Consider the following 27693-nt stretch of genomic DNA (forward strand, 5'->3'; position numbering starts at 1 on the left):
GTCTCAAGAAAGGAAAGATTGGCAGATGGTAGCTCCTCACACTGAGTGGAGGACATGATACATGCCTGCCAGCACCAGGTGGACAGTATAGCTACTGTATCTGAGTGGGTTTTGGGTGCCCGACCCTATGTCAAAGGCCTCTCTGGATTAGAACATATGATTATCACAGCCCACATCCTGGTTTTACAGGGAACCTCAGGCCCATTTGCCATCAAATAGGGGAAGTAGATCAAGCCTGCACCTAGTCCTAGCCACTGGGTGCCTTACTTGGGGTATATGTTTGCTCACTAGAGCATATCAGTGAGCTTGTGTGCCTGCAACACAAATGTAGGGGTCACCCCTAGGAGTGTGCTTATGGTATACATATCTCACATATGTTCCTCTTTGATTGAGTTCCTGTATGCATTCGCTGGTTTGTGTGTGCAGCCTATAACTGTACAGAGGCATGGCAAACTGTGGTAGGCACTGTGGACAGTGGCTCCGGAGTCAAGTTCTGCAGCCATTCCCTTGGTCAACTTTGAATCTCAATTGTCAATGGATGCCTACTCTGAATTTCTGGATTCCTAAAAGGTCCCAAGCCCCACCTGCGCAACAACTTCCTTCTGGGGCACCAGACACTTTGAGGAGTGAAATAAAATCTGCAGGGTGGACACAATGGGGTGGAGAAGTGGAGGCGGCCACAACTTCAGTGACCGCAGAGGTAAGGTAGTGGGGAAAGGGATGATTATCACAGTAAAAACAGAGGATGTGGTGCTGGAATATGGACAGGCGAGGGAGGTGACTAACCGTCTGTATAGCATGTCCTAGATGAGATGAGCTCACCACCCCTGGCAGAGTGAACCAGGGCTTGAGAACAGCCCATCCTACTGCCTAACGATGACTCCTCCCACCTGAGGGCAACTCCGCCCACCTCTTGAACAGTGGTCCGGTCTTCCAGATGTTGGTGTTGCCCACGCAACCCCGCGGCGGGTCAGTGATGTTCTCCTTCTCTAGGAGCTCATGAACTGCCTGAGCCACCACGCCCACGGCGTCACTGATGTGGGCCGACTCATTCTTGCCGTTGATGAGCTGAAGTCCGATGATGCCTGCGTGACCCCGGAGATTAGAAACTGAACAAATAAGCCTACGGTCCCAAGCAACCCCACAACCCAGCACTCACCATCAGGAGCGTAGCGCAGGGCGTTCCCTGAGATCTCGCGCTCCCCCACCAGCCACACGTACCCAGAGCCGGTCATGTTCAGCATCGCAGCTGCGCGGTATACGGTGGCAGCGTCGTCCTCGCTGTGGGGCAGACCCGGGTGACGAGCCAGGACTCCACCTCTCTCCCTACCCCTGGCCACAGCCTCTCTCCACGCTCTAGAGAGCGTGCCTGTGCCCACAGCCCTTCCAGCAGCTAGCCCCGAAGGTCTGCACAGGAGATAAGGCTGGACCCAGGACCTTTTCAGTCTTCAGCTGCTGACTTCTGCCTTTAGGGTACAAGATGACCTTCCAAACTTGGATAATGATGGCACACTGTTGGACACTTGCTCTGTTCTCCAAATACTATGCCGGAACCATCTCAGCATTTTTACAGGGAAAGCATTTGAGTCAGGGTACAGTGGTGATAAGTGGCAGAGTAGGGTCTGTGCCTGATAGTTCAGTCCAGCGCCTGTGACCCAGTGAGCTCTAGGCAAGCCATATACCTTGTGGAACTTCCTGCTCAAGGGTGTGAAATGACAAGGGGAGGGCTCTGGGCTGAGGAGATGTCAGTAAGATCCAGCACTCTAGTTGCTGAGCTGAGCATCCTGAAGATACTACTGAGCAGAAGAGAGACTGGTCTCCCAGTAGCTATATCCCCTGACATCCAAGGCCAGGGCCACCAGGACAAGTCTCACCTTGCAGGGCCATGTGCTTGAGGTGCCCTCATAAGTAATTCCTGTGAACAGTGAATCAGGGGACCTAGTCTCCTGAGGCTGTGTCTCCCAGGTCATGACAATGAGTCTGGGGTCTTTCAGGTCTCCTCTCCTTACCCTGCTCATGTGAGACTCTTCCATTCAGGGCCCAACCATGACTGGCTTACCCAGTGCATATTTAGCAGGTACAGTAAAGACAAGTAGATTACCTGATATTGGGTATTTTTTTCAAACTTTTAAGGTTAGCTTAGTTTATGTGTATTAGTGTTGCCTCCAAGCATATGTGTGTACCAAACAAGTCTCTAGTGCCTGTGGCCATCAGAAGATGGTGTCAGATCCCCTAGAAATTGGAGTTATGAATGACTGTGAGTCACAGTGGGTGCTGAGAACTGAACCTGGGTCCTCTGCAAGCACTAGGCCATCTCTCTAGCCCTTACTGGGTTATTTTTATACCAGATGATTCATAACCAAGATAAACCCCAGTTCCCTGAGAAGCCTGCTCCCAACTTTCTCAATGATTAATTGTAACAAAAAAAAAAATGCTCAACATTAAAAAAAACCTAAGCAGTTCTTCAGCCTATATAGGCCAGAGCCAAATGTGACTTTAATTCCAAATATGACTTTAATCCCACCATTTGGGAGATAGAGGCAGGCAGAGTCCCACAAGTTCAAGGCCAGCTTGGTATATACAAGTTCAAAGACACAGAGAGACCCTGTCTCAAAACTAATGAAACTAAAATAATATAGGACATGAATGCTGTACACTGAACATGGAAGAGCTCACTACACCACACGTGTCAAGGAGCATGTCTGATGTCAGCCATACCCACCAAATCTAATGGAGAACCCCATCTCCCAACACAACTCAGATGTACACAATGTCACTTGGTAGAATGATTGTGATCAATGAAATGGTTATAGAAAAAAAGTCTGGTCAATCCACCAAACCTCACCAGACCATTTTATAGAAATGTGAGAAAAATAGAGATGAAAAGTTTTGGAAATGAATTTTGTGTATCCTATAGACAAACAAAGCCTGAAAAACAGCTTAACCTCTATCATGAAGAAGGAGTCAAAATGTGATGAGGGCTGGGTCCTCCCTTACTTGACATACATGAGCTTGAGGTCCCACGGGTTCTTTGGGGTTTAAAAAACAGTGTGCATTGTGAATATAACTCAGTGTAGTGAAACATGCAGTATATTCATGTGAGGCATCATCTGTAAATGGCATAAATATGGTGCATGCCGATGTGTGCTTATTTGTATGTGAATGCTGTGTGCATATATGTTGTTTGCTCAATGTGCCAGTGGGTGGTGTCCATGCATCTCATAGTCATGTTAGTATCTATGTCTCCCATGACCCTTCTGCTGACTTCTTTGATATAGCCATGTCTGGCAAGCTTCTCTGTAAACCTTGGGCCATCAACATGGAGGAGTCTCTTCTCACCCTATGTCCCAGGAAAGGGGAGACTCCCTTCAGTTGTGGTGGGTGGCCATGAAGTAGCTCACATCCACTCTTCTGCTGGGGCCTGACTGTGGTGGGATTCTATGAATGGCTGTTTTCTGGCTTGTATTCTGTTCACCCTCATTATAATACATAAGTTAAACAGGTCTATTTGGCTTTGCCCATTACAAAGAAAGCCTAATAGTTGAATAGGTATGTTTTAAAAGAGTGGCTTCCTTAGTAACACTGACCTCAAGAAGGTCTTCATGCCCACTATTCTGAACATTCTTTTATCTGAATTAAACAAATCTCCCTTAAGCCCTATGATGAGAAGTATAAACAACCAGAAAACGGGAGAGAAAGGGGCATTTCCTGAGCAGGCTTCTTCTTGGGCAACCTGTGCTGGGCTCGCCTTCCAAAAGCCTTTTCTGCCCTGCTCTCTTTTCTGGACACATTTCTCTCTCTCTCCCTACTTCGTTCATCCCTCCCTCACTCTGATAGGGTCTTATGTAGCCAAAGCTGGCCTTGAACTTGCCAAGTACTTGAGAATGGTCTTGAACTCTTGATCCTCCTGGGCCCAAGCGCTGGGATTACAGACGTTCACCATTATATCTGTTTTTCTGTGGTGCTGAAGAGCAGATCCAGGGAATTGTTCATGCTGGGTGAGTGTGCTATCAACTGAGCAATATCCCTGGCCTCATCTGAATGTGTTTTTAATCCACTCTTTAGAAGCTCCAGAACATCCCTTACCCCAAAGTATGCAGTTAAAATCAGTTGTTCTCTCGGATGTAGCCCATGGTAGCTCAGTAACCAATTTGTTTCCCATAGTAAGGGGAACAAGGACTATTTCTAACAGGAACTCAATGGCTGGCTCTTTGACCTCCCCACCCCCCAAGGGAGGAGCAGTCCTGTTAGGCCACAGAGGAGGGCTTCGCAGCCAGTCCTGAAGATACCTGATAAAACAGGGTCAGATGAATGGGGAGGAGGTCTCCCCCCTATTCGTGGACTTGGAAAGGGGCAGGGTGGAGATGAGGGAGGGAGGGTGGGATTGGGAGGGAATGAGGGTCGGATACAGCTGGGAAACAGAGTTAATAAAATGTAACTGATAAGAACAAAATAAAATAAAAAAAATAAAATCAGTTGTTCTCAATCCATGGGTCAACACCCCTTTCGGGGTTGCATATCAGATATTTACACTATGATTCATAACAGTAACAAAATTACAGCTATGAAGTGGCAATGGCATAATTTTATGGTTGGGGTCACCACAACATGAAGAACTGTTTTAAAGGGTGCAGCATAGGAAGGTTGAGAACCACTGAGTTAGATGAATGGCAAAGGCAAATGGTCTGTGACTGTGCAGTCGGTGTAGCGTTAGGCCATGGTGTGCGTGTAGCGCTAGGGGGGAGATGGCACGCGCTTGCTGGTGCTCCTGGTGGAGCTGGCGAAGCCGAGGATACCATTCAACACCACAGCTGACCACCTCACAGTGTCACCCTCACAGTGGAGCAACTAGTCCCAGCCCTGCCATTTAAGTGAAGACATGGTTTGCTTCCTAGGCTGAGTCCTGTTGCCTGACCCTGCAATCTGTGGGCAGTGGGCAGTATGCATCTGGCTGTGCAAAGGGAGAGTTTGTCGATTAAATCTGCAAACACCTATCTATCCTGTCCCTTTTCTGTCAGCAGCACAGCAGAATTGGGGGTATTTTCCTCCAAGGTGGATGACATGATGTTTTTTCTCCATTCTATTGGAGCTCAGCAGAGCCATGCACACTAAGGACTGGATTCACCTGGGCCTCTCTGTTGTCAAGGGCTGCTCCCATTTTTCCTTTCCACGGGTCTTAGGCTCCGGGAAACCTAGTTGTTTGTTCATAGGGAGGGTTTACTGTGTACACTTTCACAGCTGGAATGGGTTGGAGGTAGCTGTCTAGGAGCAGCCTGTTTCATGTGTCCCCATCAGTGGTTTTAAACTTGTGCTCACCTCTATACCGGCATATCATTTTGCTGGGCTCCTTCTCTGTTGTCAGCCCTCAGGATATTTACATAGCTGTGCCTCCCAGGCCCGGGGTTTCCCAGCACTGTATCTACAACCCCCAAACTTTAGGGTGAATGGTACTATGCAACTGCAAAAAGGGGAGAAGCAAGGGAGGGGTAGGCAGGATGAGGGATGGCTCAGCTCCAGGTGAGTAGGAAATGGTGAGATGGAATACAGCTCTCTCCTTGCTGAAGATCTTTTGTTGGTTTTTTTAAGATTTATTTTTATTTTATGTCATTGGTGTTTTGCTTGCATGTATGTCTGTGTGAGGGTGCCAGATACCTTGGAAGTGAAGTTACATGTGAGCTGCATGTGGGTGATAGGAATTGAACCCTAGTCCTCATCTCGTGCTCATACCCAATGAGCCAGCTCTCCAGCTCCAAGTGAAGATTTTTGTTTTTTTCCAAATTGAAGCTCATTTTGCACAATAGTGCCCCAAACCTAGGCCAGATGGTGGACTTTTGCCCCAGGCAGAATCACAATGATGTGGTGAGAAGCCCAGCCTACTCACCTTGCAGAAAGGATGATGACCCGGGCTTCCAGTTCCCGCGCCTCCATCAGCAGAGCCGTCACATTCTTGGTTCCTGGGTCAAACTGCAGCACCTTCTCTGCCTGTGGTATGAGCAGGAGCGTTAACAGGCAGCTAGGAAAGGCAACATTGTGCCTCAGTGGCAAGAGTGGGGCCAAAGCTGCTAGGAGCCCCGAGGCAGCTTAGCTAGAGCTGCTGTGGCTGTCCTTGCCGCCTGCACTGTGCACTTGCGTCCTCTCTCTTCGCTGGCCTGTCCTTGCTGCCTGTCTTTTCTTCAGCCTGCTTGATGTCCTGTACTCTCTCTGCTCCTCTCTCCGTATGTTTTCTCCAGGTCTGTCTTTCCATCTCACTCCTGTCCTCATTTTTGCACTGAGCATGCAAGCTGAAGTGGACCCAGACTCAGAGACGTGCAGCGAACAGGAAATAGAAAAGTTTTGGAATGCAACTGGGAACAGAGATGGGGCTGACTTTTCCAAAACCTTTGGAGATCTCAGCTCAGACCTGATTCCTCTTGCTCCTATAGGAGCGGCCCAGACTCTGAAGTGACCAGGTGGGCAGGCTCCCTCCCTGGGTTCCACTAAGAAACCCTGGCGGGCCTGGAGATTCGCATGCACTTCCCAGAGCAGCGCCTCCTGTGGCCGTGCTGGTCTTGAGGGTTACGGCGGGCGGGTGGGCCATGGGCACCCACACCGCCCACCCCTGCCCTCTCCTGCCTGCCTGCTGCCTTTCTCACCACCTGTCTCTCCTCACTACTCAGGCCTGCGGCTCGGCTCGGTGGGCCAGACAGCACCCAGTGGCTGAGGCACCGCGGGCCGGGGCTCGCTAGTCGGTAGGTGGCGTGCACGTCCATGCATATATACCTTGGGTCCGCGCTTGTTGTCATAGGACAGTTGGTCGAGGTTTTCATAGTTCCTTTTTTTACTCTGATGAATAATGTGCACAGAGAAAATATGCAGACACAGAAGAAGATTATAAACGGTTGAAAATGACGGCGCTAAAGCAATCACACCACCTCCTCGGCACATCTGCAGACGGGCACGTACCTGGAGCTCGCAAACACCGAGACCTGAGTGGGGCTGGGGACTGGGGTGGAGAGCTGAGGGTGGAGGGGACATAGGGGCAAGGGCCACGGAGGCTCCCGGCCATGAAGCTATACTCTTGGAAACAGTCACTGTCAGGAGAGAGGGTAGCCCTGTCCGCCACCCTTGGGGGTCCCGCTGCCACCCCCACCCCTGTCATGCACCTGCTGTGTGGCCCCAGCAGTACCCATCCCCACGCACATCAGTCCTGAGTGAAAGAGGAGCAGCTTGCAGAGCCCTGTTCCCATGACCCTCCCTCACCTCCCCCTTGTCTTCCCTCCTGCACTCTAGAGACCAAGAGATCCTCTTCTCATTAACTGGTATGTTCACACCCAAATGCCCCACATTTGTGTCTAAGACTGAGTGTGATTGGATGTGTATATATATATGCTCATCACCTTCATAGAAGATAAGCCTATGGCAGTCAGTGATGGAAGGGCAGAATAGTATAAGCATGTGTGTGTGTGTATGTGTGTGTGTGTATGTGTGTGTGTGTGTGTATGTGTGTGTGTGTGTGTGTGTGTGTGTGTGTGTGTGTTTAAGCTTGTGGTTACAAGCCAGGGTAAGCAGGCACATTTGCATGAGGAAGTACTTGTAGGTGATCCTCTTGCACAGTGCAGGAGTATATAGAGATGGAGTGAGGTCTGTCTTTCCAAAAGGTGTGGCGTGCCTCTCAACTATCCAAGAACTGAGAAACAGTGTGTATGTGCTTATGAGTGTGTGAGCAGACGGTTGGGTGTGCAGGGGTCAGGCTGATGAACAGGTGAGCATATGGGTAGGATGTGTGCTATGACGAACAGAAGTGTGAAGGAACCTGTCAGATGCTGAGAGTGGAACTATCTTCACAGAGGTGGAACCCTTGGTGCTAATAACCATCCCTCCTTCCCAGACTCAGTGGGCCACCATAAAGAGTTCACTCTGGGCCTGCCTCTAGCTTCACCCCTCCCCCGAAGCCTCTCTACTCCTTCCAAAGACCTATGCCATCTTGGGTGTGGGGATAATGGTTGGTGCTAAGTATGATGAGGCCAGCTATGATTTTGCAGGCAGAACATGCTCCCACCCGTCTCCCTCCCTCAGATGCCTTTTGTGGCCCCTCCCCAGCCTGGGCCTCCTTCTTTCTGCTACCTAAAAAGCACCATGTGGTGCTTGGTGCTGTGGGCCCTGGGACTAAGGAAGGATCAGGGGCTAGAGCCTTATTAGGCTGACCATGAACGTTGGCAAGGAAGGGCATAGGGGTCACTTTGACCCCCACCCAAAGCTGGCTCTGGTCTCTGGCAGTTCTACACACTGGGGGCCAGGCTGAGATGGGAATGTATGTGTATCCTGGCATCAGTGTCTACATAGTCCCATGAGGGATGTAGAGCTCAGCCCTGAGGTGGGAGGGAGGTGGGGAGGGCAGGGCACAATGTAAGCCTAAATAGATAGCACAAGGTGGAGATGGCGTTGCAGATGAATGGCACTTCAGTTAGGGCCCTGGGCAGCCATGAGGCAGCAGGCTTTCAGAAGATGAGACTTCTGTGAGCACACAGATTGTATCCCAGCAGATAAAGGACCCCAGTGCTCTCTCTGGGGAGGGACTCTGTAGAAGGTGTCTCAAAAGATATATGGGACTTGGTGTCTGGCAGAGAGGGGCTGAGCAGGTCCTGAGTTATGGGTCTGATTTCTGGGGCCTTGGCTGGGTTTAGGGAGGCCTAACACTGGGCGCGGGACAGGGGTGTTTGCAGAGCTCCAGGTGGTCCAGCCCTCGCGCAGCAGGGACTGACAAGAAGGAGATTTCGACTAATGGCAAAAGCAAGTGAAATGAGCCGAGGACAGGCCAGGGCGGGCGCCGCCAGACGCAGTGGTGCTGAGCATGCAGGATGGAGAGAGAGTGTTCACAAGGAGCCACAGACATGGCATGGCCCGCCTGCTCCTGCTCAACAAGGACCTCTGCAGGGCCAGGGCCTCACCTTGGATTCCCGCTCCTCTAGCAATGTCTCTAGGCGCTTCTGTGCTGCCCGGCCCTCATGGTCATCACTGACCAGCAGGATGATATGATTCCAGTTGTAGACACGCATCATCTCAAACCAGACGCTGGACTGGTGGGAGTAAGGTGGCACGGTGCGTAGGAAGCTCAGGTGGATGCTCTGTGGGTGAGACCAAGAGGTTGAGGAAGGGCCAAGCTGAGCAGGCTTTCCAGTCTCCCACTATTGGGGTCACTACCTCCCACCTGCCCTTCTTCTTCCCCTGTAAACATCTATTGTGAGAGTAGAAGCTTGACACTTTTCCAGCACACCCTGACATGAATGAAGAGCCTCTGTTTCTAGGGGTGCTGCCACCTTCCCACCATTCCTAGAAATGCTGACCATAGAAGCTTCTCCAAGACCTCAATGAGCCTCACATGGTGCTCTCCACAGTTTCAATAATAGTATTTGGGGCAGGGGTATATTGGTAGAACATTTGCCTAGTACAAACGAGGCCCAGACACTGGTAAAAAAAATAATAACTGCATATATAGAAAATAAAAACTAGCAATAAAAACTTCTTCTCTTTTGAAACCAAACATTACATTTCTTCTCTGGAACCCAGTGGCTGCAGCTTACTAGTCACTGTGCTGTCGAAAGACTGTAGCTGCCAAGGACTATTTCCGTCTATGCCGGTGAATGAGGCTCCTTCCATATCCTTATCATTTATACTGCTCTTGGTTCACTGAGGCTTCTAGGTTAGTTTTTACCAGTTAGTTCCCTCTTGATGGCCAGGGGCAGTGCTTTGGAGTGAAAGAATGTTCACTGCCTCTGCAACAGGCTGCAGGCAGGCTGCACTACAGATTGGCTCTGAGTGGTCCTGCTGGCCTGCATGATGGGCAGAAGGCTGATTTTGAGTTGGAACCATCAAGGATCAGAGTGTGCCTGTGATGTTTGGCTCCACTGTTGGCCCCACACAGGTCCTGTAAGTTGGCCTGTAGTCAGTCCCTAGGTTGGTCCTTTTGTATGGGGCCTCCCAGCTTCTTGTTTTTCCCTGGCTACTTTGCTTCTTATGATCATTCTTCTCTTTTACACATAAGAGTAAAAGTGTTCCAGAGAAAATATGGCCAAGAAGCATAGGATGAGAGCCTGTTTCTCACTGGCATGCAAAGAGTAGCTTAGGCACCTTAGCAAGTGGGGGGCCCCTTGGCCTCAGTCTGTCTGACCCTCTTCAAATGGGCCCTCCTTTAACATTTCTCTCTGGCTCCTTTTTTGTCACCAAAGTGCAGACCTACCACATGCTTGGGATGACAAGTCTCCCTGCCGAAAGGCAGATTTTTCAAGGACTGTAGGTTCTGGGAAGGAAGACTCTGTAGGGCTGGGGAGACCTGGAGGCCCTCTAGCCCTCTGGCTAGTCTCAGGCCCCACCTGGTTGTCCCCAAATGGCTCCTGAATGTCTGCTGGCTCTTTGAGTCTACAGGTTATGGGGAGCAGACTATGATGCCTGTTAGGCCACTGGCTGCATTGCATCCCAGTTGATAGGCCCTCACAAAATCACAAAAAAATTAAAGATTGTATGACCTAGAGCAAGTTCCTTGTGTCCCTGGGCTGTGGTTTTCTATAACTCTATAACTCAGTAGTTAGAGCTTTTGTGCCCAATTGAATGGAAGCTATCCCAGCCTTTGGACCACGAGCTCTTCAGAATGCTGAGCTGAGACCTTTTAGTTCTCTGAGACATGGGGTCTCCTACCACAAGCTGCCTGTTCCAACTGCCCTGTCTACCACCTCCTATGTAAACTTCAGTTGGCAAGGCTGGGGTCCACACCATCCATCTCTACCCCAAATACCTCTCCATCCAGGGATCTGCTTCTCCTGGAAACCTGGAAACTTCTCTTTAACTCTTTCACTGTTACATACCAAGCCCACTTGTTCTAAGAAGCTCCATGTTTACCCCTTTTTCTAAGCCCATGAAGCCCTCTTCTTTCAGAAGGTAATGTTACTGGTCTTTTCACATGTCATCATGAGCCAGCCTGAGTATGTGTGACTGTCTGAGCATCTGTGACTATGGAAGTGGAGGGAGAGTGATGATGCTAGGGTTGTATGAGAAGGTGTGTGGAACTGTGTGAGAGTTTGACAGCTTAAGCTCAGTGTGAGAGTTAATGTGTGGTCAGTATGGAGCCACGTAAAGTTGTCACAGGCGTGTCAGTGTGATTGAGTGGGTAACTTGTGTACTAATACCTATGAGATTCAGTGTGAGGTATGTAAGTGTGGTTATGAGTGAGTTGCTTAAAGTCCCTCAGGGGCAGCCTGAAACCTAAGCATCCCACCCCACCTGGATACAATACCCAGTGCCAATCCACCTGGCTCAGCTGTGTATGGCCCTGAGAATACCTGGGTCTGAGTCTGGTGATCAGGTTTACCTTGTCAGAGTAGATGGACATTCGAGTAGTCAGTCCCAGAACAGGGATTCTGTAGAAGCCAGCTGTGTACGAGACAGGGGTGGGTGTGAAGTGGTCGTTGGGGGTGGGCGGGTGACTCACTAAGATAGCATAGACCTGTGGGTACAGGAGACAGAGTCAGCTCTGTGGGGTAGGGTGAACGTTGTACTAGAGTTTGAGGTCCACAAGTAGCAAGATCTGGACTAGCATGCCAGATGGTGCCATTTGTGCACATGGTCCCACATGTCCAAGAGACAGGAGAATGAGCCAGACCACAATGCTCTGGTGATGAAGCCATTGTAGAGAGACAGGCAGCACTGAGTAAGACTTTAGGGATACAGCCACCACACATACACACACACACACACACACACACACACACACACACACACAGACACACACACACACACACACAAAGTTGGCAGATCCTTTCTTCTGACCAGCGCTCATCTCTTGTAAAATGAAGAGGGGGGCAAGTTTCTGAGCAAAACATGGCCTCTGCACTCTGTGTAGAGTGAGGACTGGTTCTCACTCCCCTCATCATAACACCCAGCCCGCACCCTTTAGGTCACATCTAGGCATGCATGTGACTGTTGGTGTTCATGACACATGCTGGAACATGTATGCACTATAAGCATTGAGCATACAAAGCAGTACATACAAAACAGTATGTGCAAATGTGTGTGAGTGAGCATGTGCAGTTGATTGCGTCATATGGAGATGCTAATGCAATGTGTGTGTGCTAATGTCATGTTCAAGTGCATGCATGTGAGCAGACATGCTCATGGATGTAGCTTTCCTTTAAAGAGCATGTATTAACAGCCTTGGCACAGTCCCTGTCCCCATCTTCATCTTACATAAACTGGTGCATTGCACCTTATGGCTTCATTGGAATTCAGCAGCCAGTTCAGTCAGGGGTGGATAGCTTCAACACCACATGTCCTTCCCTGCAGCATGCTGCACTGGCTCCTACACTGTGCCTCGTTGTCTCTGGGCATGCGCAATCTTCACTCCCACCCCTGCAGTGCCTGCTTGCTCTGGCACCTGGGCCATCCATTGTAAACCCATGAATGGGGGAAGGGAAGAGGGGTAAGGAAAGAAACAAAGATGGCCCCACGCCTCATCTAGGGGATGCCCTGAAGTGTTCCTCCATCTTGTGCCCAGAATGTCTAGACCCACACTGACTGGATGGAAGAAATCACTGGTGATAGTCACATGACAGCACACAAGGTCCTTCTGAGGACCAGTCCAGAGGGAACTGGCAGACACAGATGTTTGTTCCGGGCCTCTCCAGGTGCCAGTTGGCTTGGAGTGGTCTGGTAAAGAGACTGAGAAGGACCAGGGAAGAATGAACGGAACTGGGACAGGGGAAGGATGGTGGAGGAGCATCAGAAAGGGGAAGAGGCGGTCACCTGGCTGGAGATGAGGTCCTCACACACTGACAAGGCCATCTGTATGGCGTTGGGCTTGTGGGTGACAGAGGTGGCGTTGAGCTGTATCTTCCAAGAGCCATGTCGCTTATTGGCCTGGTTCACAGCCTCGCGGAACATCTGCTCGTGCTTGCGCGTGCTCAGCACTGCACCGATGTTGACGATCTTGGGGTCGCAGGCGGCGCGGGCGAAGGAGCAGGAGAAAAGCAGGGCGAATGTCAGCAAGTGCATGGTGTTCATGAGCTCCGGGCACGGCGGGCCTAGTGCTGGGTTGCACGAGAGCGACGACCTCGCGAGGTACCACCCGCGGGCCCCCGGCGCGGCAAAGCACCCGCGGGGCCTCCTGGAGCCCGGGGCAGGGGCGGCGGGCGCTGTCCGAGGTGCTGAAGCGTGCTTGGCGCTGCTCGAACACCGGCGCAGAAAAAGCGGAAAGGACAGCCGCGCAGGCTGCGCGGCTGGTCCCGATGCTGCCGCGACTGCAGCCGCTGCGGAGTCATGAGCAGGACCTACGCGTCCTACTCCTCCCACCGCCCCCACTTCCTGACGCTGAGTCGAGGGCGCGCCTACTGACGCGCGCCTGCGTTGGCGTGAACGCTTTGAGCGCGCGCGAGGAGCGCCCACGTGGGTGTGTGCACGCGGGTTAGCCTACAGCGACACAGGGACAATCATCCGTGTGGTCCCAGACCCGCAATAGATGAGCTGGGAAGGCTAATGGGATTCTCATCACCACGTGCACCTGCACCCTTGAGTGTATTTCAACATGAGGGAATTTGTTGTGCACATTTGTGTGTGTGCCCATGCGTGTAGTTACCTGTAGTTTGTAATATTTTGGGGCTTGATTCTTCCAAGGACAGGGAGAGACCCTGTCCCTCAATACCTCTAAGGGAAGGACATTGGTGCCCGCCTCCTGGTAGGGCTCAGTAATGCAGGAAAGAGTTGGGCACACTCTTGAAGCTGAGATAGGATTTTCTAGTGTCCAAGGCTAGCCTGGGCTACATAGTAAGTACCAGGCTAGCCAAAGATACATAACAGGATCTGTCTATATATAAATAACACCAAACTGGGGGGGGGGGGATCTAACCAGACCTTCTTAGATCTGTGACTTAGACTCCCCTCTGGAGGTTAAGAATAAGTGTGACATTGCTGATCTACTATAGAGTGGAGACCTGAGGGAGACTGAAGACAGAGGGAGCTGTTTACAGCAATTAAAGCAAGGTTAGACATCAGGCGGCACAGCAGCCTGGCATGTCTTAGTTAGGTATTTTGTATTTTCTGCTTCCTCTCTTTGACTTCTCTTTAATGTGTTGCCAGCTCTTGCTGTCATTTCCCAGAGCTCTCCTTGATCTTTTGCACCTGGCAATCCTAATTCTTATCCTCCCTTCAGCCACATAGAATACATCCCTTCCCAAATTTAAAGAACAGCTGAAGTCCCACCCCTACAAGTGACATCACTATTTCCAAGAGCAACCAAGGATTTTCTCTACTGTACGTGCTTCCTAGGGACAAAAGAGGTTCTCTCGACACCTAAGTGCTAAGCAGTGCAGGGAAGAATCCTGGACCCTCAGGTTCAAACTCTTGGATCTTCTTGCTAAAACTGTCTTCCAATAGCAGAGGACAGGCAGCCTATGGCATTGTCAAACCCCCTCCCTCAGTCTTGGCTCCCTTTCTTCTCTCTGCTGCCTGGGTTACACGCCTGCACACTCTCTGTTCTGGCACTGAGGAACACAGGGGAAAGGCTCCAGCTGCAGGGCCCTGATGCTTCAACAGCTTTCAGGAAGCCTGAAGCTGACACCATCTGCAGATGGGTTGTGGCCGCCTTCAGACACCTATGGCTGCTGGCAAGTCAGGGCCTGGAGGCTGTGTAGGGGTGGGTCTGTGTTCTCTTACTCCACGATAGGGCAGGCTACCTACCCACCATGCTATCCTCCACCCCCAGGTAGTGCTTGGGACTTCCTTGCTCTAATTGGTACCTTAGAGCTTCCTGCTGAGTATTCAGTGATCAGTAAGCAATTGTTCCCAGCTAGGAATCCGAAATTGACCGTGGAAGATTTGCCAAGCAGCGGGGCTCCCTCCTCCCCAGTACTTTTCTGAAAGCCCATTCGCCAGCATATCCTCTCAGGCCGGGAATCTTCAATCATTTGCTCTAAACTCCTTGGCAAGGTTCCAATAATGAGGGCAGTGAGGAGGCTAGGCCTACATCACCCATCATCTCTTTTGACTCTGTTTTCTATTACTTTTTTTTTCTTTTTTTACCCCCATCATGATTGGCTGCAGTCATAGAAGACACCACTTTTGCTTTTCCCTGCTGCAATAATAGACTGACTGACAAACTGGCTTGGGTCAGGACCTCTCTGTGTCCTGGGGAGACAAAGGCTGTGAACATGACCAAAGATGCTTGGGATTGAAGCCCAGTTTTGCCCCCAGGCCACTGTGGGGGAAGTCCTGTTCTGCAAAGAGCACCATTGAAGGAGGCTGTTGATGCTCATGGCTCTATCCATGTTCCTCAACTGCACTGGCAATTGCAGCCCAACGGTGCCCTCTCAAACTTCTAGTTTTAGTCAGTCAAACGCAAGACCTATTGACCTCAGTTTATAGACAAATATGGAATTTTTTTTGCTGTTGTTTTGTTTTTTCAAGACAGAGTTTTGTCTCTGTGCAGTTCTGGGTGTCCTGGAATTCACTCTGTAGACAAGGTTAGCCTCAAACTCAGAGCTCTGCCTGCTTCTGCCTTCCCAAGTTCTAGGTTGAAAGGTGTGTGCACCACCACTTGGCCATATATAGACTGTTAACCAACCCAGGCTGGGTTTGTCCCTCACATCTCAGATTGGAAGTTGGGATAAGAAATAGGTTCTGGCCAGGCATGGTGGCACACGCCTATAATCCCAGCACTCAGGGAGGCAGAGGCAGGCAGATTGCTGTGAGTTCAAGGCCAGCCTAGTCTACAAAGAGAGTCCAGGACAGCCAAGGGTAAACAGAGAAACCCTGTCCAAGAAAGAAAGAAAGAAAGAAAGGAGGAAAGAAAGAAAGGAAGAAAGAAAGGAGGAAAGGAAGAAAGAAAGAAAGAAAGAGAAATTCAAATTCAAATGAAACATTAAAAAAACTTTTTACAGATACAATCAAAATATACAGTAATTTGGTACATGTTTAGGAATTAATGGTAGTAAAACAATAAGGTATTTGTTTTATATGATTAAACCATTATGTTTCTGTGAGGAGAGAAAGCTTGATATATACAGTGAAAACCCTGGAATCCATAACAACAACTCTAAGTCAAGGTGTTTCAGGCAGCCTGTTGTATTACTTGTTATAACATCATGTGCAAAGGACACATGTTGCTTGCTAACCAAGGCTTCAGTGAATTTGCACTGCATAACGTGGTTACCCTGGGAAAGGTGCTTTGTATATGTTCGTACAGGAGGGAAAAAACCATGGATCCCATCCAAGTTGAAAAAAATCAGATATGACAGAGGGAAACTCCCTGAAGATCTAAGCCACACACAAGAAAAAATAAATGAAGACCAAAACAGGTAATATATTGCTGGTTTCTCTATTAGTAATAGCTCTTAAAATGGCTGAAACATAAATGCCTATGCTTAGCTACAAAATCCTCAAAACTTCTTATGCCATTCTTTTTATGGCATAAATAAAAATTATAATGCAATTTGGCAATATAGTCCAAACTAGCTTGTAAAGAAGACAGATATATTCTGTGACTACTTTATAAACTCTAACCCTGTGGTTGCAGTTTTAGACACAGATGACGTTTATTCCTCTGGTTCTAGCAGTGGATGTAGGGCTGAGTGTTCTGGGAGCATCAGCATTCCCTTCATCACTCGTCTTATCATCTCATAAGTTCCCTTTCACTTTTTGTAAGTCATCCCTTTAAAAACAGAACTAGCATCCTGCAGACTGCACTAATTATGTTTTGTGCAGTTGGGATAATGATCTGTCATAACCATACTTTTCATTTTTTGCTTTTGTTTTTTTATTTTTTGGAGTTTTGGGGGGAGGCATTTCAAGACAGGGTTTCTCTTTAGTCCTAGCTGCCCTGGACTTACTTTATAGACCAGGCTGGCTTCAAATTCAGAGATCTGCCTGCCTCTGCCTCCCGAATGTTGGGATTAAAGGTGTGCACCATCACAGCCCAACTTGAAGATAGATGTCTTTCATCTGCTCAGAGAGCAAAGGATCATCTTTGATTGGCCTGTGCAATTTACACATTCCATGTATGTGTGGTTACAGAGCTGTATATTGCTTGTGAGAGCTTATATGTTTACAGAACAAAAGGACCAGACACCAACGAGGTTGGAGCAGACCTGCCCACATTCATCCTCCAGGATGCTGAGATGCACTTATTCCAGCATTTTCCATGATCCAGACTCAGACTGCTTCAGTTGCTGTTCCTTCTAAGCTTCTTCCAGGACAGCTTCAAGAAAAGATGCTAATCCCAATTGGTCCAGCTTCACAGACTGTTCCAAACAGGACTTCAATTAAGTCTGTATTTTCCCAGCATTCAGAGACTGGACAATAAATGTTATTGCTAGCTTGCTTAACCATTTTCTCCATTTTCCTTTGGGCCCCCCAAAAGGTATTCTATGCCCCAAAATCAGCAGGAAGTAATCTCAAGAAGAGCAACGTCCCATTTGCTTAAGGTGGGATGGGTAGTTTTTGGCTGTTCTATTGGGTAATGAATGTTTGTTATAATAAAGGGGTTGGTTACAAATTATTAAAATGGTCTTCTTGATCAGGAAAAAAAAACCCCAAGATATAGGAACTTTGACTCAGAGATTTCTCTTTCCTTTTATTGTTATTCTCAAAGATTTTTAAATTGACACAGATTATTTTTATATGTTGATACAATTTTAAAGTTATTTTTGATACACATAATGAATGTATGTATGTTTCAAATTTTGTATAAGGTATTGGACCTTTGCAACAAGGTTTAAGCTGGGCATGGTGGTGAATGCTTGTAATTCCAGCACTCAGGGAGGCAGAGGCAGGCAGATCTCTGTGAATCTGAGGCCAGCCTGGTCTACAAAGCGAGTCCAGGACAGCAAAGGCTACACAGAGAAACCCTGTCTTGAAACAAACAAACAAACAATACAAGGTTTGCTTCTAGTCCTTTTTAAAGGTGCTGTTACAAACAGTTTAGGATAGTTAGCAAGTTAATAGTCAATCAAATTCATAGTCATGCCAGATATCAGTCTAGAGCATCACAGAAATATACATTCTAGGTTAAACAGATAGTAAATGAGCAAACACAGGCAACATTTCCCTGTTCAGATTTAGTCTAGATAGATAGATAATGATTATACACTATGTAATATATACAGATAGATAGACGGTCTTCAAAAACCTCAGAGACCTACAGAATTTGGCATTTAAAGATGTTTTTATTGTTTTAAGACTTTTCTGGAAATGAAACATAACAGCTCCTGACAGTCTATCTCAAAGAAGATGATGGGCATTGAAGACCTCCAAATGTGGCAAGCTAGCCACTGGACAAAGAAATGCTCTGTTCCCTCTATAGACAAAATGCTGTTCAAAATGGGCAAACTTGGGAGGCGGGGAAGTTGATTGCCAAGCTTCGGCAAGACAGGGTAAGCAAGTCCTTCATAGTTCCTGTTTCATAAATATGTCTGCCAGATATTCTGGGCCAGAGACTGAAGATGATGCTCCAACATTATAGAAAAATTTTAGGTAGTTTTCCAAGCAGCCAGCTGTCTCTGTCATTTCTATAGTTTTGGAAGCTGTTTGCCTGTGCTTCTTGCTAACTCAGATAATATTTATTTTTTTCTCAGGTCTCTGATGGGGTTAAAGACTAAATAGTTTAGTCTCACAATTAGACTTCAATTGTTTAAGTTTTAGAAAAATGTTCTAAAAGGATACCTTTAGGTCTAAATAGAAATTTTAGATTATTAAATATAAGCTATGATAAAAAAATAATTTGGCTACAAAACTCTAAACTCACCAAGATAGGACATATAGTAGAGCACTTTCTTGTAAGTTGCCGAATACAAATGGACTGGAATGCAATTATTACATGATAGTTTTCATAACTGTTTCATATTTTGTTTTTACTGTATGGGGTTTATTATTGTAAGAAAAGAACCTTTTTATTTAGACAAAAGGGGGAATTATTGGGGGTTGGCCTGGAGCTGTATATTCTAATGCTAATTACTGGCCCCCAAGATTGGATTACACCCCAGAAGAGCACATTCTCATACCAAGTGATGCTGTGTAACTTCACTCCCCAATTATCCCTGACCAGTTAATAAAAATGCTGACCGCCTAGGCTGTGCAGAAAAGAGGCAAGTGGGGCTTAGGTTCAAGGCTTGGGGTCTGAGAGGGACCACGAGTCTAGGCAAGAAGGAGAGAAAACAGAAGATGTTTCCTCTCAGGAGAAAAAACCAGAGAGGAAGCTAGAGAGAAGGAAGTCACCATGGGACAGTATGGACCATGAGCCCATGGCAGATTGGTGGAATCAAAGCAGCCCAGATGGGAATGATTAAGGCAAGTAACATGAGATGTGCAGCTGGGAAATAGCAAAATTGCTTAGATATTTGGTGGATATGGGTTGATATCTGCCCAGCTCTAGTGCTTTAATTCTTATAATATAAATTATACTCTCTCTGTGTCAATTATTTGGGAACTAGCTGGGGTGAAGAAGCCTTCAAGAGTCTAATATCTAATTACAACAACAAGAAATACCTCAGATTTATTAAGTATTTGATTTTTGAATTAATTTTTGTTCATTGTACATTCAGAAACCCTTCAGTCCTGATAAATGTTTACAACCACCACATTCAGTTACATGGCCATATTGCCAAGGTAAGAATCTGTGCTTATCCTTGCATCTCAGATAATAGTTGAGTGGGTCAGTTATCCCTATACAATAGTTGAGTGGGTCAGTTATCCTTATACAAAAGATATGAATTTCTTGGTCTCTTTGGGGGATATTGCAAGCCTCTTTTTCCTTAGGAGCAGTAAGTACCCTCTCCAGAGTTGAGCAGGAAATCAATTCAGGCTCACTATCTCTGTGGCCCTGGAGTGACTGAAGCTGTAAGTCTGGTGGCAAGAAGGCAGATCCTCCTGGAAAATCTAGGGTCTCTCCACCTTCACTACTGGAGCCTCTGAGCATGGATAGAATTTTAAGGATGCTGGAGGCACCTTCACAGCATATGACACACAGAAAACACTAAAAGACTCAGGGTTAGCCAGTGAAGCAAGCTCCAGAGCAAGGGTTCTCAGGCAGTGGGTTAAGGCTGGTTCTTAGCAACCTGGCAGCACGAGGGCCAGTTTCACACGAGTCTGCTGGAATGCACAGTGGTAAAGGATAGCCATCTTACTTTTTTGTTTTGCTTTCAAATTAGTCACAATGATCCTTTAACTTGCTATATAGCAAGGATGACTTTGATCCTCTTGCCTCCACCTTCATAGCTGTACAATATCATGCCTATTTGTGGTTTTTTTTTTTTTTTTGGTGGTGCTGTGGATTGAACTCAGGGATTTGTACTTGCTGAACAAGTGTTCTACCACTGAACTATATTCTAGCCCTTTGCTTTTGATTTTAGCCACTAGGTTTTGAGCTAATTTATTTACTTATAGGTTTCTAAAAATGATTTTTGTTTTATTTTATGTGTATAAGTGTTTTGTCTTCGTGTATTGCTGTGGGGGTGTTCAACAGAGAAGACTGCTCAGGCATGGATTTAAGCCAATAGAAAGTCTTTATTAGCCAGCTGTTAACTGAGTGTTTGAGATCCCAGTGTAGCCCCGACCCTTCTTCAGGGTTGAAAACCACTGCTCTTAGGCTCAATCCCTGAGCTCTGTTTAGCAGCTAATAGAATTTATTCTTATTGTAAAGGTCACAAGTTCTACTATGTTTAAATATGTAACAAAAGTAAACTACAAGGTCAGTCTTTGGAAGACTTTGACCCAGTATCTGGGAAGATGGCACTATCTCAAATTTCATTCTTCATCTTCCCACCCCCAACCCCTGAAGGCTGTGAGGCTTGCAAGAGGTGGGGAATCACCTGACACACCATGACTTGCAAGAGAAAAGGGTCACCTTGCGCCACAAATGTGCTACTGCTACCTACTTCATAAATATTCAAACATTTAAAAAATCCACCAAGCAGGACTATTGAATAATTATTATTTAATATTGATTTATGTAATTATTAAGGTGGCTGTTATTCCTCAACCCACTGTTACAGAAATAGACACAGAAACCTGTTAGAGCTTTGATCAGCCTAATGCGCTGTGTCTGGCAGATATTAGCCCTCTAAGCTTGTTTATCTCCCAGGTAAACGCCCCTTATAGAGTTGCACATGTTTTCCTTTGGGCTACTTCTCTCCATCAGGCCAATCTTCAGAGCAAGCTCCTCCTGGCCACATGCTTCTAGTTCACAGTAACCCATGGTGACCTGCTCCTTTCTTCTTCCTTCTCTTCTCCTGGTCTCTCTCTGCTACCCCCAAACCCTCAAACCTTGGCTCTGCCTACTTCTTTCTACCCAGTCTAGGCTTGTAGGCAACTTTATTTAGCCAATTAGGAATAATGTGGAAAGCAAGGTTTTCACCACTTCATTTTGGATACTTAAGAATTTGCTTGTGAGGATCTTGGGGAGCAAGCAATTACCATTTGAATACATAGTAGCCCCAGATCAGGACAACCCCAACACAGGACTCACTCTGTTGCTCTCCTCCTCCACCTTGTGGGAGCCCATTCTAATTTCTCTTAGGATTTCTTGCTTTGATTTTGATTTGTTAAATAAACTTATGCTTAAATTTGCCTGTATCTTTCAACAAAATTTTCTTTTCTTTTCTTTTCTTTTAGACAGGGTCTCAGCTCTGTCTGGTCTGAAACTCATGTAGATCAGAGCCTGATCTACAAAGTGCTGGAACCTTTAGGTGTGCATCACCATGTTTCAGGGTAGTTGATCACACTGTGAACACTGAGATTGTGTTATTTACTGGAAAACCTGTTTTTAGTTACGGTGTGGCTCAGCCTTAGCACACACCTTTCATCGAAGCGCTTTCTGCTTGAATATTGTAAACAGGATTAAGTAAAGTCAAGGCATAGCAAGAAACCAGTTGACAGGAGGTGAACATAGGATTAGTAAGAAAAAATTCAGAGTAAGAGAAAGTTATGAGGATAGACAGACACAGGAAGTAGAAGGTGGGACATTCAGTTTGAAGGAGGTTATTTTGAGAAGGCAAAAGAGGGGGATTCCTTCTGGTATGTCTGATGAGTAGGAAGGTCAGCTGGGTGTTTTCTCTACTTCTCTGAGCTTGTAGGCTTTCACCCTAGCATCTGGCAAAACTGAACAATTGAGATTTTGTTAAAAACATCACCACCACACCCAGCTTCAGCTGAAAATTTTCCTTCAAGGAGACAAAACCCAAGAGACCCATGCAACAATACCCTGTTTCAATAAAAACAACAAAAAGATAGATCCTTCATGTATATTACATATATGTGTCTTTAAAAATCCTTCCCTCAGGGGTTGAAGAGAAGGCTCTGTGATTAAAAGAACTGACTGCTCTTACACGTTCCAGTCCCAGTACCCACATCAGGAAGCAAACTATTTGTAACTCCAGTCCCAGGGGAAACAGTGCCCTCTTCTGGTCCTTATGGGCACTGCACACAAACGGTATAACTATATGCCTGCAAAACACCCATAATACATTTTAAAAAGAAAAGAAATTCTTCCCTCACTCACCTTCTCATGGCAGTGTCAAGCTTTGGGTCGGAGACTGTTGTCCTGCTAGAAGTAATCAATATATATTTTTATTATAATTGGATTGAGTCTATGGTGTTTTCCAGGGGTCAGGAACTCCGTAACACAAAGTCCTACATGAAAAGCCATGCATATGTCATAGAGCTGAGTAAGGACAGGTAGAGCACCAGGATCAGCAAGGTAGCCCGTTTCAAAAAATATGGTGGAGAAACAATTGAATAAAACTCTCATTGATCCCTGGCCTTCACAAGTACATACAATAGTAAGCAGAACCAGAGAGAGAGGAGGGATATTGAGGTCTGAGCAGAGGTTTTACCACTCTTTTTACATTTGTAAATGTTTCCCAGAACAAACATCTTACCCATCCAGAGTAATTACATGTATATGAATTACAAATAAAAATTCAGTTATCCTGAATAAGGATTGAGATTTAAAGACCTTGCCATGTTCTTTACAGTGATAGGGTTTTCCTCAGGATGAATTCTCTGATGCTGAATCAAGTATAAATAACTGTTAAAGACCATGGTTCATGTATTAGTTACTTATGTTGCTTAGAACACCATGGCTGGGTGGTGCACACCTTTAATCCTAGCAATCAGAGGCAGAGGCATGTGGATCTTTGTGACTTTAAGGCCGGCTTGATCTATACAAGGAATTCTAGGACAGCCAGAGCTACACAGAGAAACCCTGTCAAAAGAAAGAAACAAAGAAAGGAAGAAAGGTAAAACAACTCTGGAGGAAAGAGTTCATTTTGCTCATAGCTCCATGTGGTAGAGGAGACCTGGTGGTAGGCGGCCAGAGCAGTAACTGCTAGTAGAACAGATCCCCATCCACACACAGTAAGCACAGAACACTGTGGAGTAGGGTGAGGCTATACAAACTCTCAAGCTCCATCCCCAGTCTACCTCCTGAAGCTTCCACAATGTCACCCAAACAGCACCACCAACTAGAGAACAATTGTTAAAATACTTGAGTCTGTGGGACACATTTCTCATTCAAACTGTCATACCAGTAGACTTTCTGGAATGGATTATTTGGTCTCTAGTAACTGGACTTCATAAAGGCTTTGCCACATGCTTTTTAAATGTAGAGTTTTATCTCATATGGATTTTTTGGTGCTTAGTAAGGTCTGAATGACTGTTAGAAGACTGTCCATTTCTAGGGCTTTTCCTCTGATGTTGGGTAAGGATCAAGCTTAGACTAAAGGCTTGTTTGTATTCTTTGTATTTGAAGGGTTTCTCTCTAGTATGGAATGTGGAAAAGAGGACCCAAGAATAACTCCAAAGTTCATAGATCCAAGTAGGAATGCTGGTGTGACCTTATGAGAAGGGAGATATATAGGATGAGGGTCTTTTGTTGATGATGGTTGTTTTTGAGGTGGGGTTTCGCTATGCTGGATAGTTTAGACTAGCCTCAAGTTCAAAATGATTCTCTTGTTTCAACCACTAAGTCTAAACTTGAACTTGAGATTTGTCTGCCTTAGCCTCCAGAGTGCTGGGATTGTTGGATTTGCAAAAGATTTAAAATTAGGGTTTTTTTTCTTTTTATTATTAGTTACATTTTATTAACTCTGTATCCCAGCTGTATCCCGCTCCCTCATTCCCTTCCAATCCTACCCTCCCTCCCTCATCTTCAAAATTAGTTTTTTAAAAATAGATGTTTATAGTTTCCATTTCTTGAGTTGGTTTTGGCAACTTGTATCTTTTTAGGAACTTTTCTAGTTTACCTAAGCTTCTTGATATATACTTTGTCCCAGGTTTGTTTTTTTTTTTTCTTAAGATTTATTATTTATACATTTCTGCCTGCATGCCAGAAGAGGGCACTGGATTTCATTAGAGATGGTTGTGAGCCACCATGTGGTTGCTGGGATTGAACTCAGGACCCTTGGAAGAACAGTCAGTGCTCTTAACCTCTGAGCCATCTCTCAAGCCCATGAAGATTTACTTTTGTTTATGAACATTGGCGCTTTGTCTACAAATATGTGTGAGGGTGCCAAAGCCCCTGGAACTGGGATTACAGCCAGTTATGAGCTGTCATGTGAGTGCTGGGAATTGAACCCAGGTCCTCTAGAAGAACAGTCAGTGCTCTTAACCACTGAGACATCTCTCCAGCCCTTTTTAAAAAAAAGATTTATTTCTACATATGTGTACTCTATTTGCATATATGCCTGACGGACAGTAGAGAGCATCAGATGCCATTGCAGATGGTTGTGAGTCGCCATGTGGTTGCTGGGAATTGAACTCAGGACCTCTGGAAGAGCAGCCAGTGCTCTTAATCTCTGAGCCATCTCTCCACCCACCCCCAGTTTCTTATAAGCTCTTTCTTTTCTCTTTTTTTCTAGGTCTTACATATGGCCTATGATGAATACCTGTGCACTTAAAGATATAGCTTCCTGTTGTTTGAAAACTGTTAGGTCAAATGTTTGCCAGCACTGGACTGCTCTCTCTCTGTCTGTCTCTCTTGTTGGAGGTACCCTGCTGGTTGAGGTTGCTGTTCTTGCCTGGACCGGATAGCCATTACAATCTAGGTGCTAAACGCAGAACCCCATACCCTCGATGGGGTCCCCTGCTCTCTGCCTGACTTCATCTGGAGAGTGTCTTTAGATACAGACTCCCCTAACCACACTTGATATATGACCTCTGACACAGCTCCCTGCTAGCTCTCTCCTACCTGCACCTATATGCTAATTAGGTACTGACATTATATTCTTTTGATAGGAGCATGCTGTATGATGCAAATTAAACATCTTTGAAGTGCCTAGTTCCAACCAATTATGTACACCTATTCTTGGAGCACCCACCCCATCTTTGTATTTTGGAACTAAAGTTGAACTAGCCATCAGCTGTTCCCAGGGTGTGTGATCTGTGTACGGTTCTTTCCAGACATTCCAAGCACGCTTCTGCTCCTGACTTCATGGGCTGCTGGGGAGCAGGAGAAAATCAACACTCTCTCTCCCCTTCCTCCCTCCCTGCCCTTCTCTCTCTCCTTGCTCAGCCACATTGCTCTGTGTGTGTATGTATTCATTTCTCAACAGAAATTTAATTCCCAGTCCTCCTCTGCCTCCCAAGTGTCATAATTACAGACACAGAGCACCACCAAATTTGGGCTCTAAATTCTTGTTTTGATGTGTCTCTCATTTTTCTTTAAGGTTTTATCTTGTGGTTCTTCTGATGTGCATAGTTTTGTGTGCTTTATTTTTGAGATGGGTTCTAGGAATTCACAGATTTGCCTTCCAGCTGCACAAATGCATATCAAATGCCACTATGCGTGCGCGCGCGCACACACACACACACACACACACACACACACACATATAAAATATTCTGTCTGCATGTATGCCTTCACACCACACCAGAAGAGGGCTTCAGATTGCATTATAGATGGTTGAGAGCCACCATGCAGGAGGGTTGTCATGGCTGGAGAGATGGCTCAGAGGTTAAGAGCAATGACTGCTCTTCTTAGAGGTTCTGAGTTCAATTCCCAGTATCCACATGGTGGTGCTTGCTTTGGTTTTTGAAGACATGGTTTCTCTGTGTAGCCCTGGCTACTCTGGAACTCACTGTGTAGACCAGGCTGGACTCAAGTTCAGAGATCTGCCTTCCTCTGCCTCCTGAGCACTGGAAGTAAAGGCGTATGTCACCACCACACACTTGGCTTTGTTTTAGTTTCTGGTTTTTGAGTCAGGGCTTCTCTGTGTAGCCTCGGCTGTCCTAAACTTGCTTTGAAGACCAGGCTGGCCTTGAACCCACAGAGATCCTCCTGCCTCTATCTCCCTGAGTGCTGGGATTACAGGGGTGTGCCACCAGGCCCTGCTTCTTTCTTTCTTGACAAAGTGGCCCAAGCTGGCTTGGAACGGCTAACAGTTTCCGCATGTGGGCACTGATGAGTGTTGCTTTCCTTCTGCCATCAGAGTACTAATGAGAAGGCTGAGGGTACCTCATCATTGTTCTCTGCAGCTGACTTGGTTTTTCCTCTCTCAAGACTTCACTGGACCTCGACAAGGATTCCTCCTATGATGGCTTATCATTGATTCTTGTCTGGCTTGAATTGGAAGATTTTCAGCTACAGATTTGCTTTATTGGTCTAACTTCTCCTTCCTATTTTCTCTCTCAAGGTTTACTGTTTTAACTTCAAACTCTAACTAGTCCTTTGGCAATCCAAACGCCATCTCACAGTCATGAACATTAGCAGAAGTTGGGAATATGCAGACCTGGCCTGAGTTGGCGTGAATCGCCAACAAGAACTCTACCTTCATTTTTAGAAGATATGCATACCTCCAAGTCATTGCACCATCTGACATGGTTTCAAGCACCTACATTTGAGGGCACTGTTGCCATCAAAACCAGCAAGGACTTAAAAGAAGGGGGCACAGAATCAGGCGGCTCCTATGTAGGAGATTCTTACTAAGTAAATGCTTGCTATGTAGGGAATCCTCCACACACTCCGAAATGTCACAGCTAAGCTGTTGGGAAGCAGCCGTTTTACACCTCCCCCCAACCCCCGAAAGGTGGACAGTTTTGCCGTTTTGGGTGTTTTCCTCGAGGGAACCACGCGCACGTAAAAGAGCGGTTGTTTTAAACACGTCGCCGAGTTCGTGGGGCTCGGAGTGGAATGTTCGGTGAAAGGGTCGCTCCCAGGCCGAAGCAATAAAATGAGATGGGCCGTGGCCTCAGGTCGCAGAGCCAGACCAGGCCTCAGCCTCAGCAGGGCCGCCCCTTCACTAGGCCAGGAGTTTCGCGTTTCACCTTCAGGCACGCCAGGGTGACGCCCAGCCTAGCTCCCCAAAACCGGACGCAGGGTCCCTGCAAGGGAGATTGTCCGCAACCCAACGCTGGCGAAACTGCGACAAGCGCCACACCTCCAAGTCCTACGGGGGCCGCCCCCATCAGGGAGTCCGCAGGACAACAGCGCTGGTGCGGGTGCACGCGATGCAGTGATGTAAGGACGCGATGAGATGACATCAAACGGTGCAGGGGCGGGCATCCTGACGCAAACGGCATACCAGAAAAATACCAATGCAAGGCTGTACGCATGCGCGATGATTACAATAGGGATTTTGCGCTTGCGCAAACACTGAACCCCTCTCCCCCTCCCCCCCAAAAAAAAACCGCGGCGCGTGCGCACTGATGTCTAGGGCGATGGGCGGGGTGTGGACTCCTTCGCTA

At 46.9% G+C, this 27693-nt stretch overlaps 1 protein-coding gene across 1 annotated transcript; it reads right to left on the minus strand.

The window, feature by feature from the left end:
- Nucleotides 1–910: 910 nt before the first annotated feature.
- LOC129682604 (glutamate receptor ionotropic, NMDA 1-like) lies at nt 911–13357 on the minus strand (the record flags this gene model as incomplete). Its single annotated transcript, XM_055615028.1, has 7 exons — nt 12772–13357; nt 11342–11476; nt 8928–9104; nt 6760–6822; nt 5882–5982; nt 1160–1281; nt 911–1085 (listed from the first exon to the last, which is right to left on the minus strand). Coding segments are annotated over exons 1-7 (1031 nt in total), but the record flags the coding sequence as incomplete, so codon positions are not given.
- Nucleotides 13358–27693: the final 14336 nt, after the last annotated feature.

This window comes from Psammomys obesus, unplaced genomic scaffold (genome assembly GCF_907164565.1).
Source record: "Psammomys obesus unplaced genomic scaffold, mPsaObe1.curated_primary_1811, whole genome shotgun sequence".
Taxonomy (NCBI): Eukaryota; Metazoa; Chordata; class Mammalia; order Rodentia; family Muridae; genus Psammomys; species Psammomys obesus.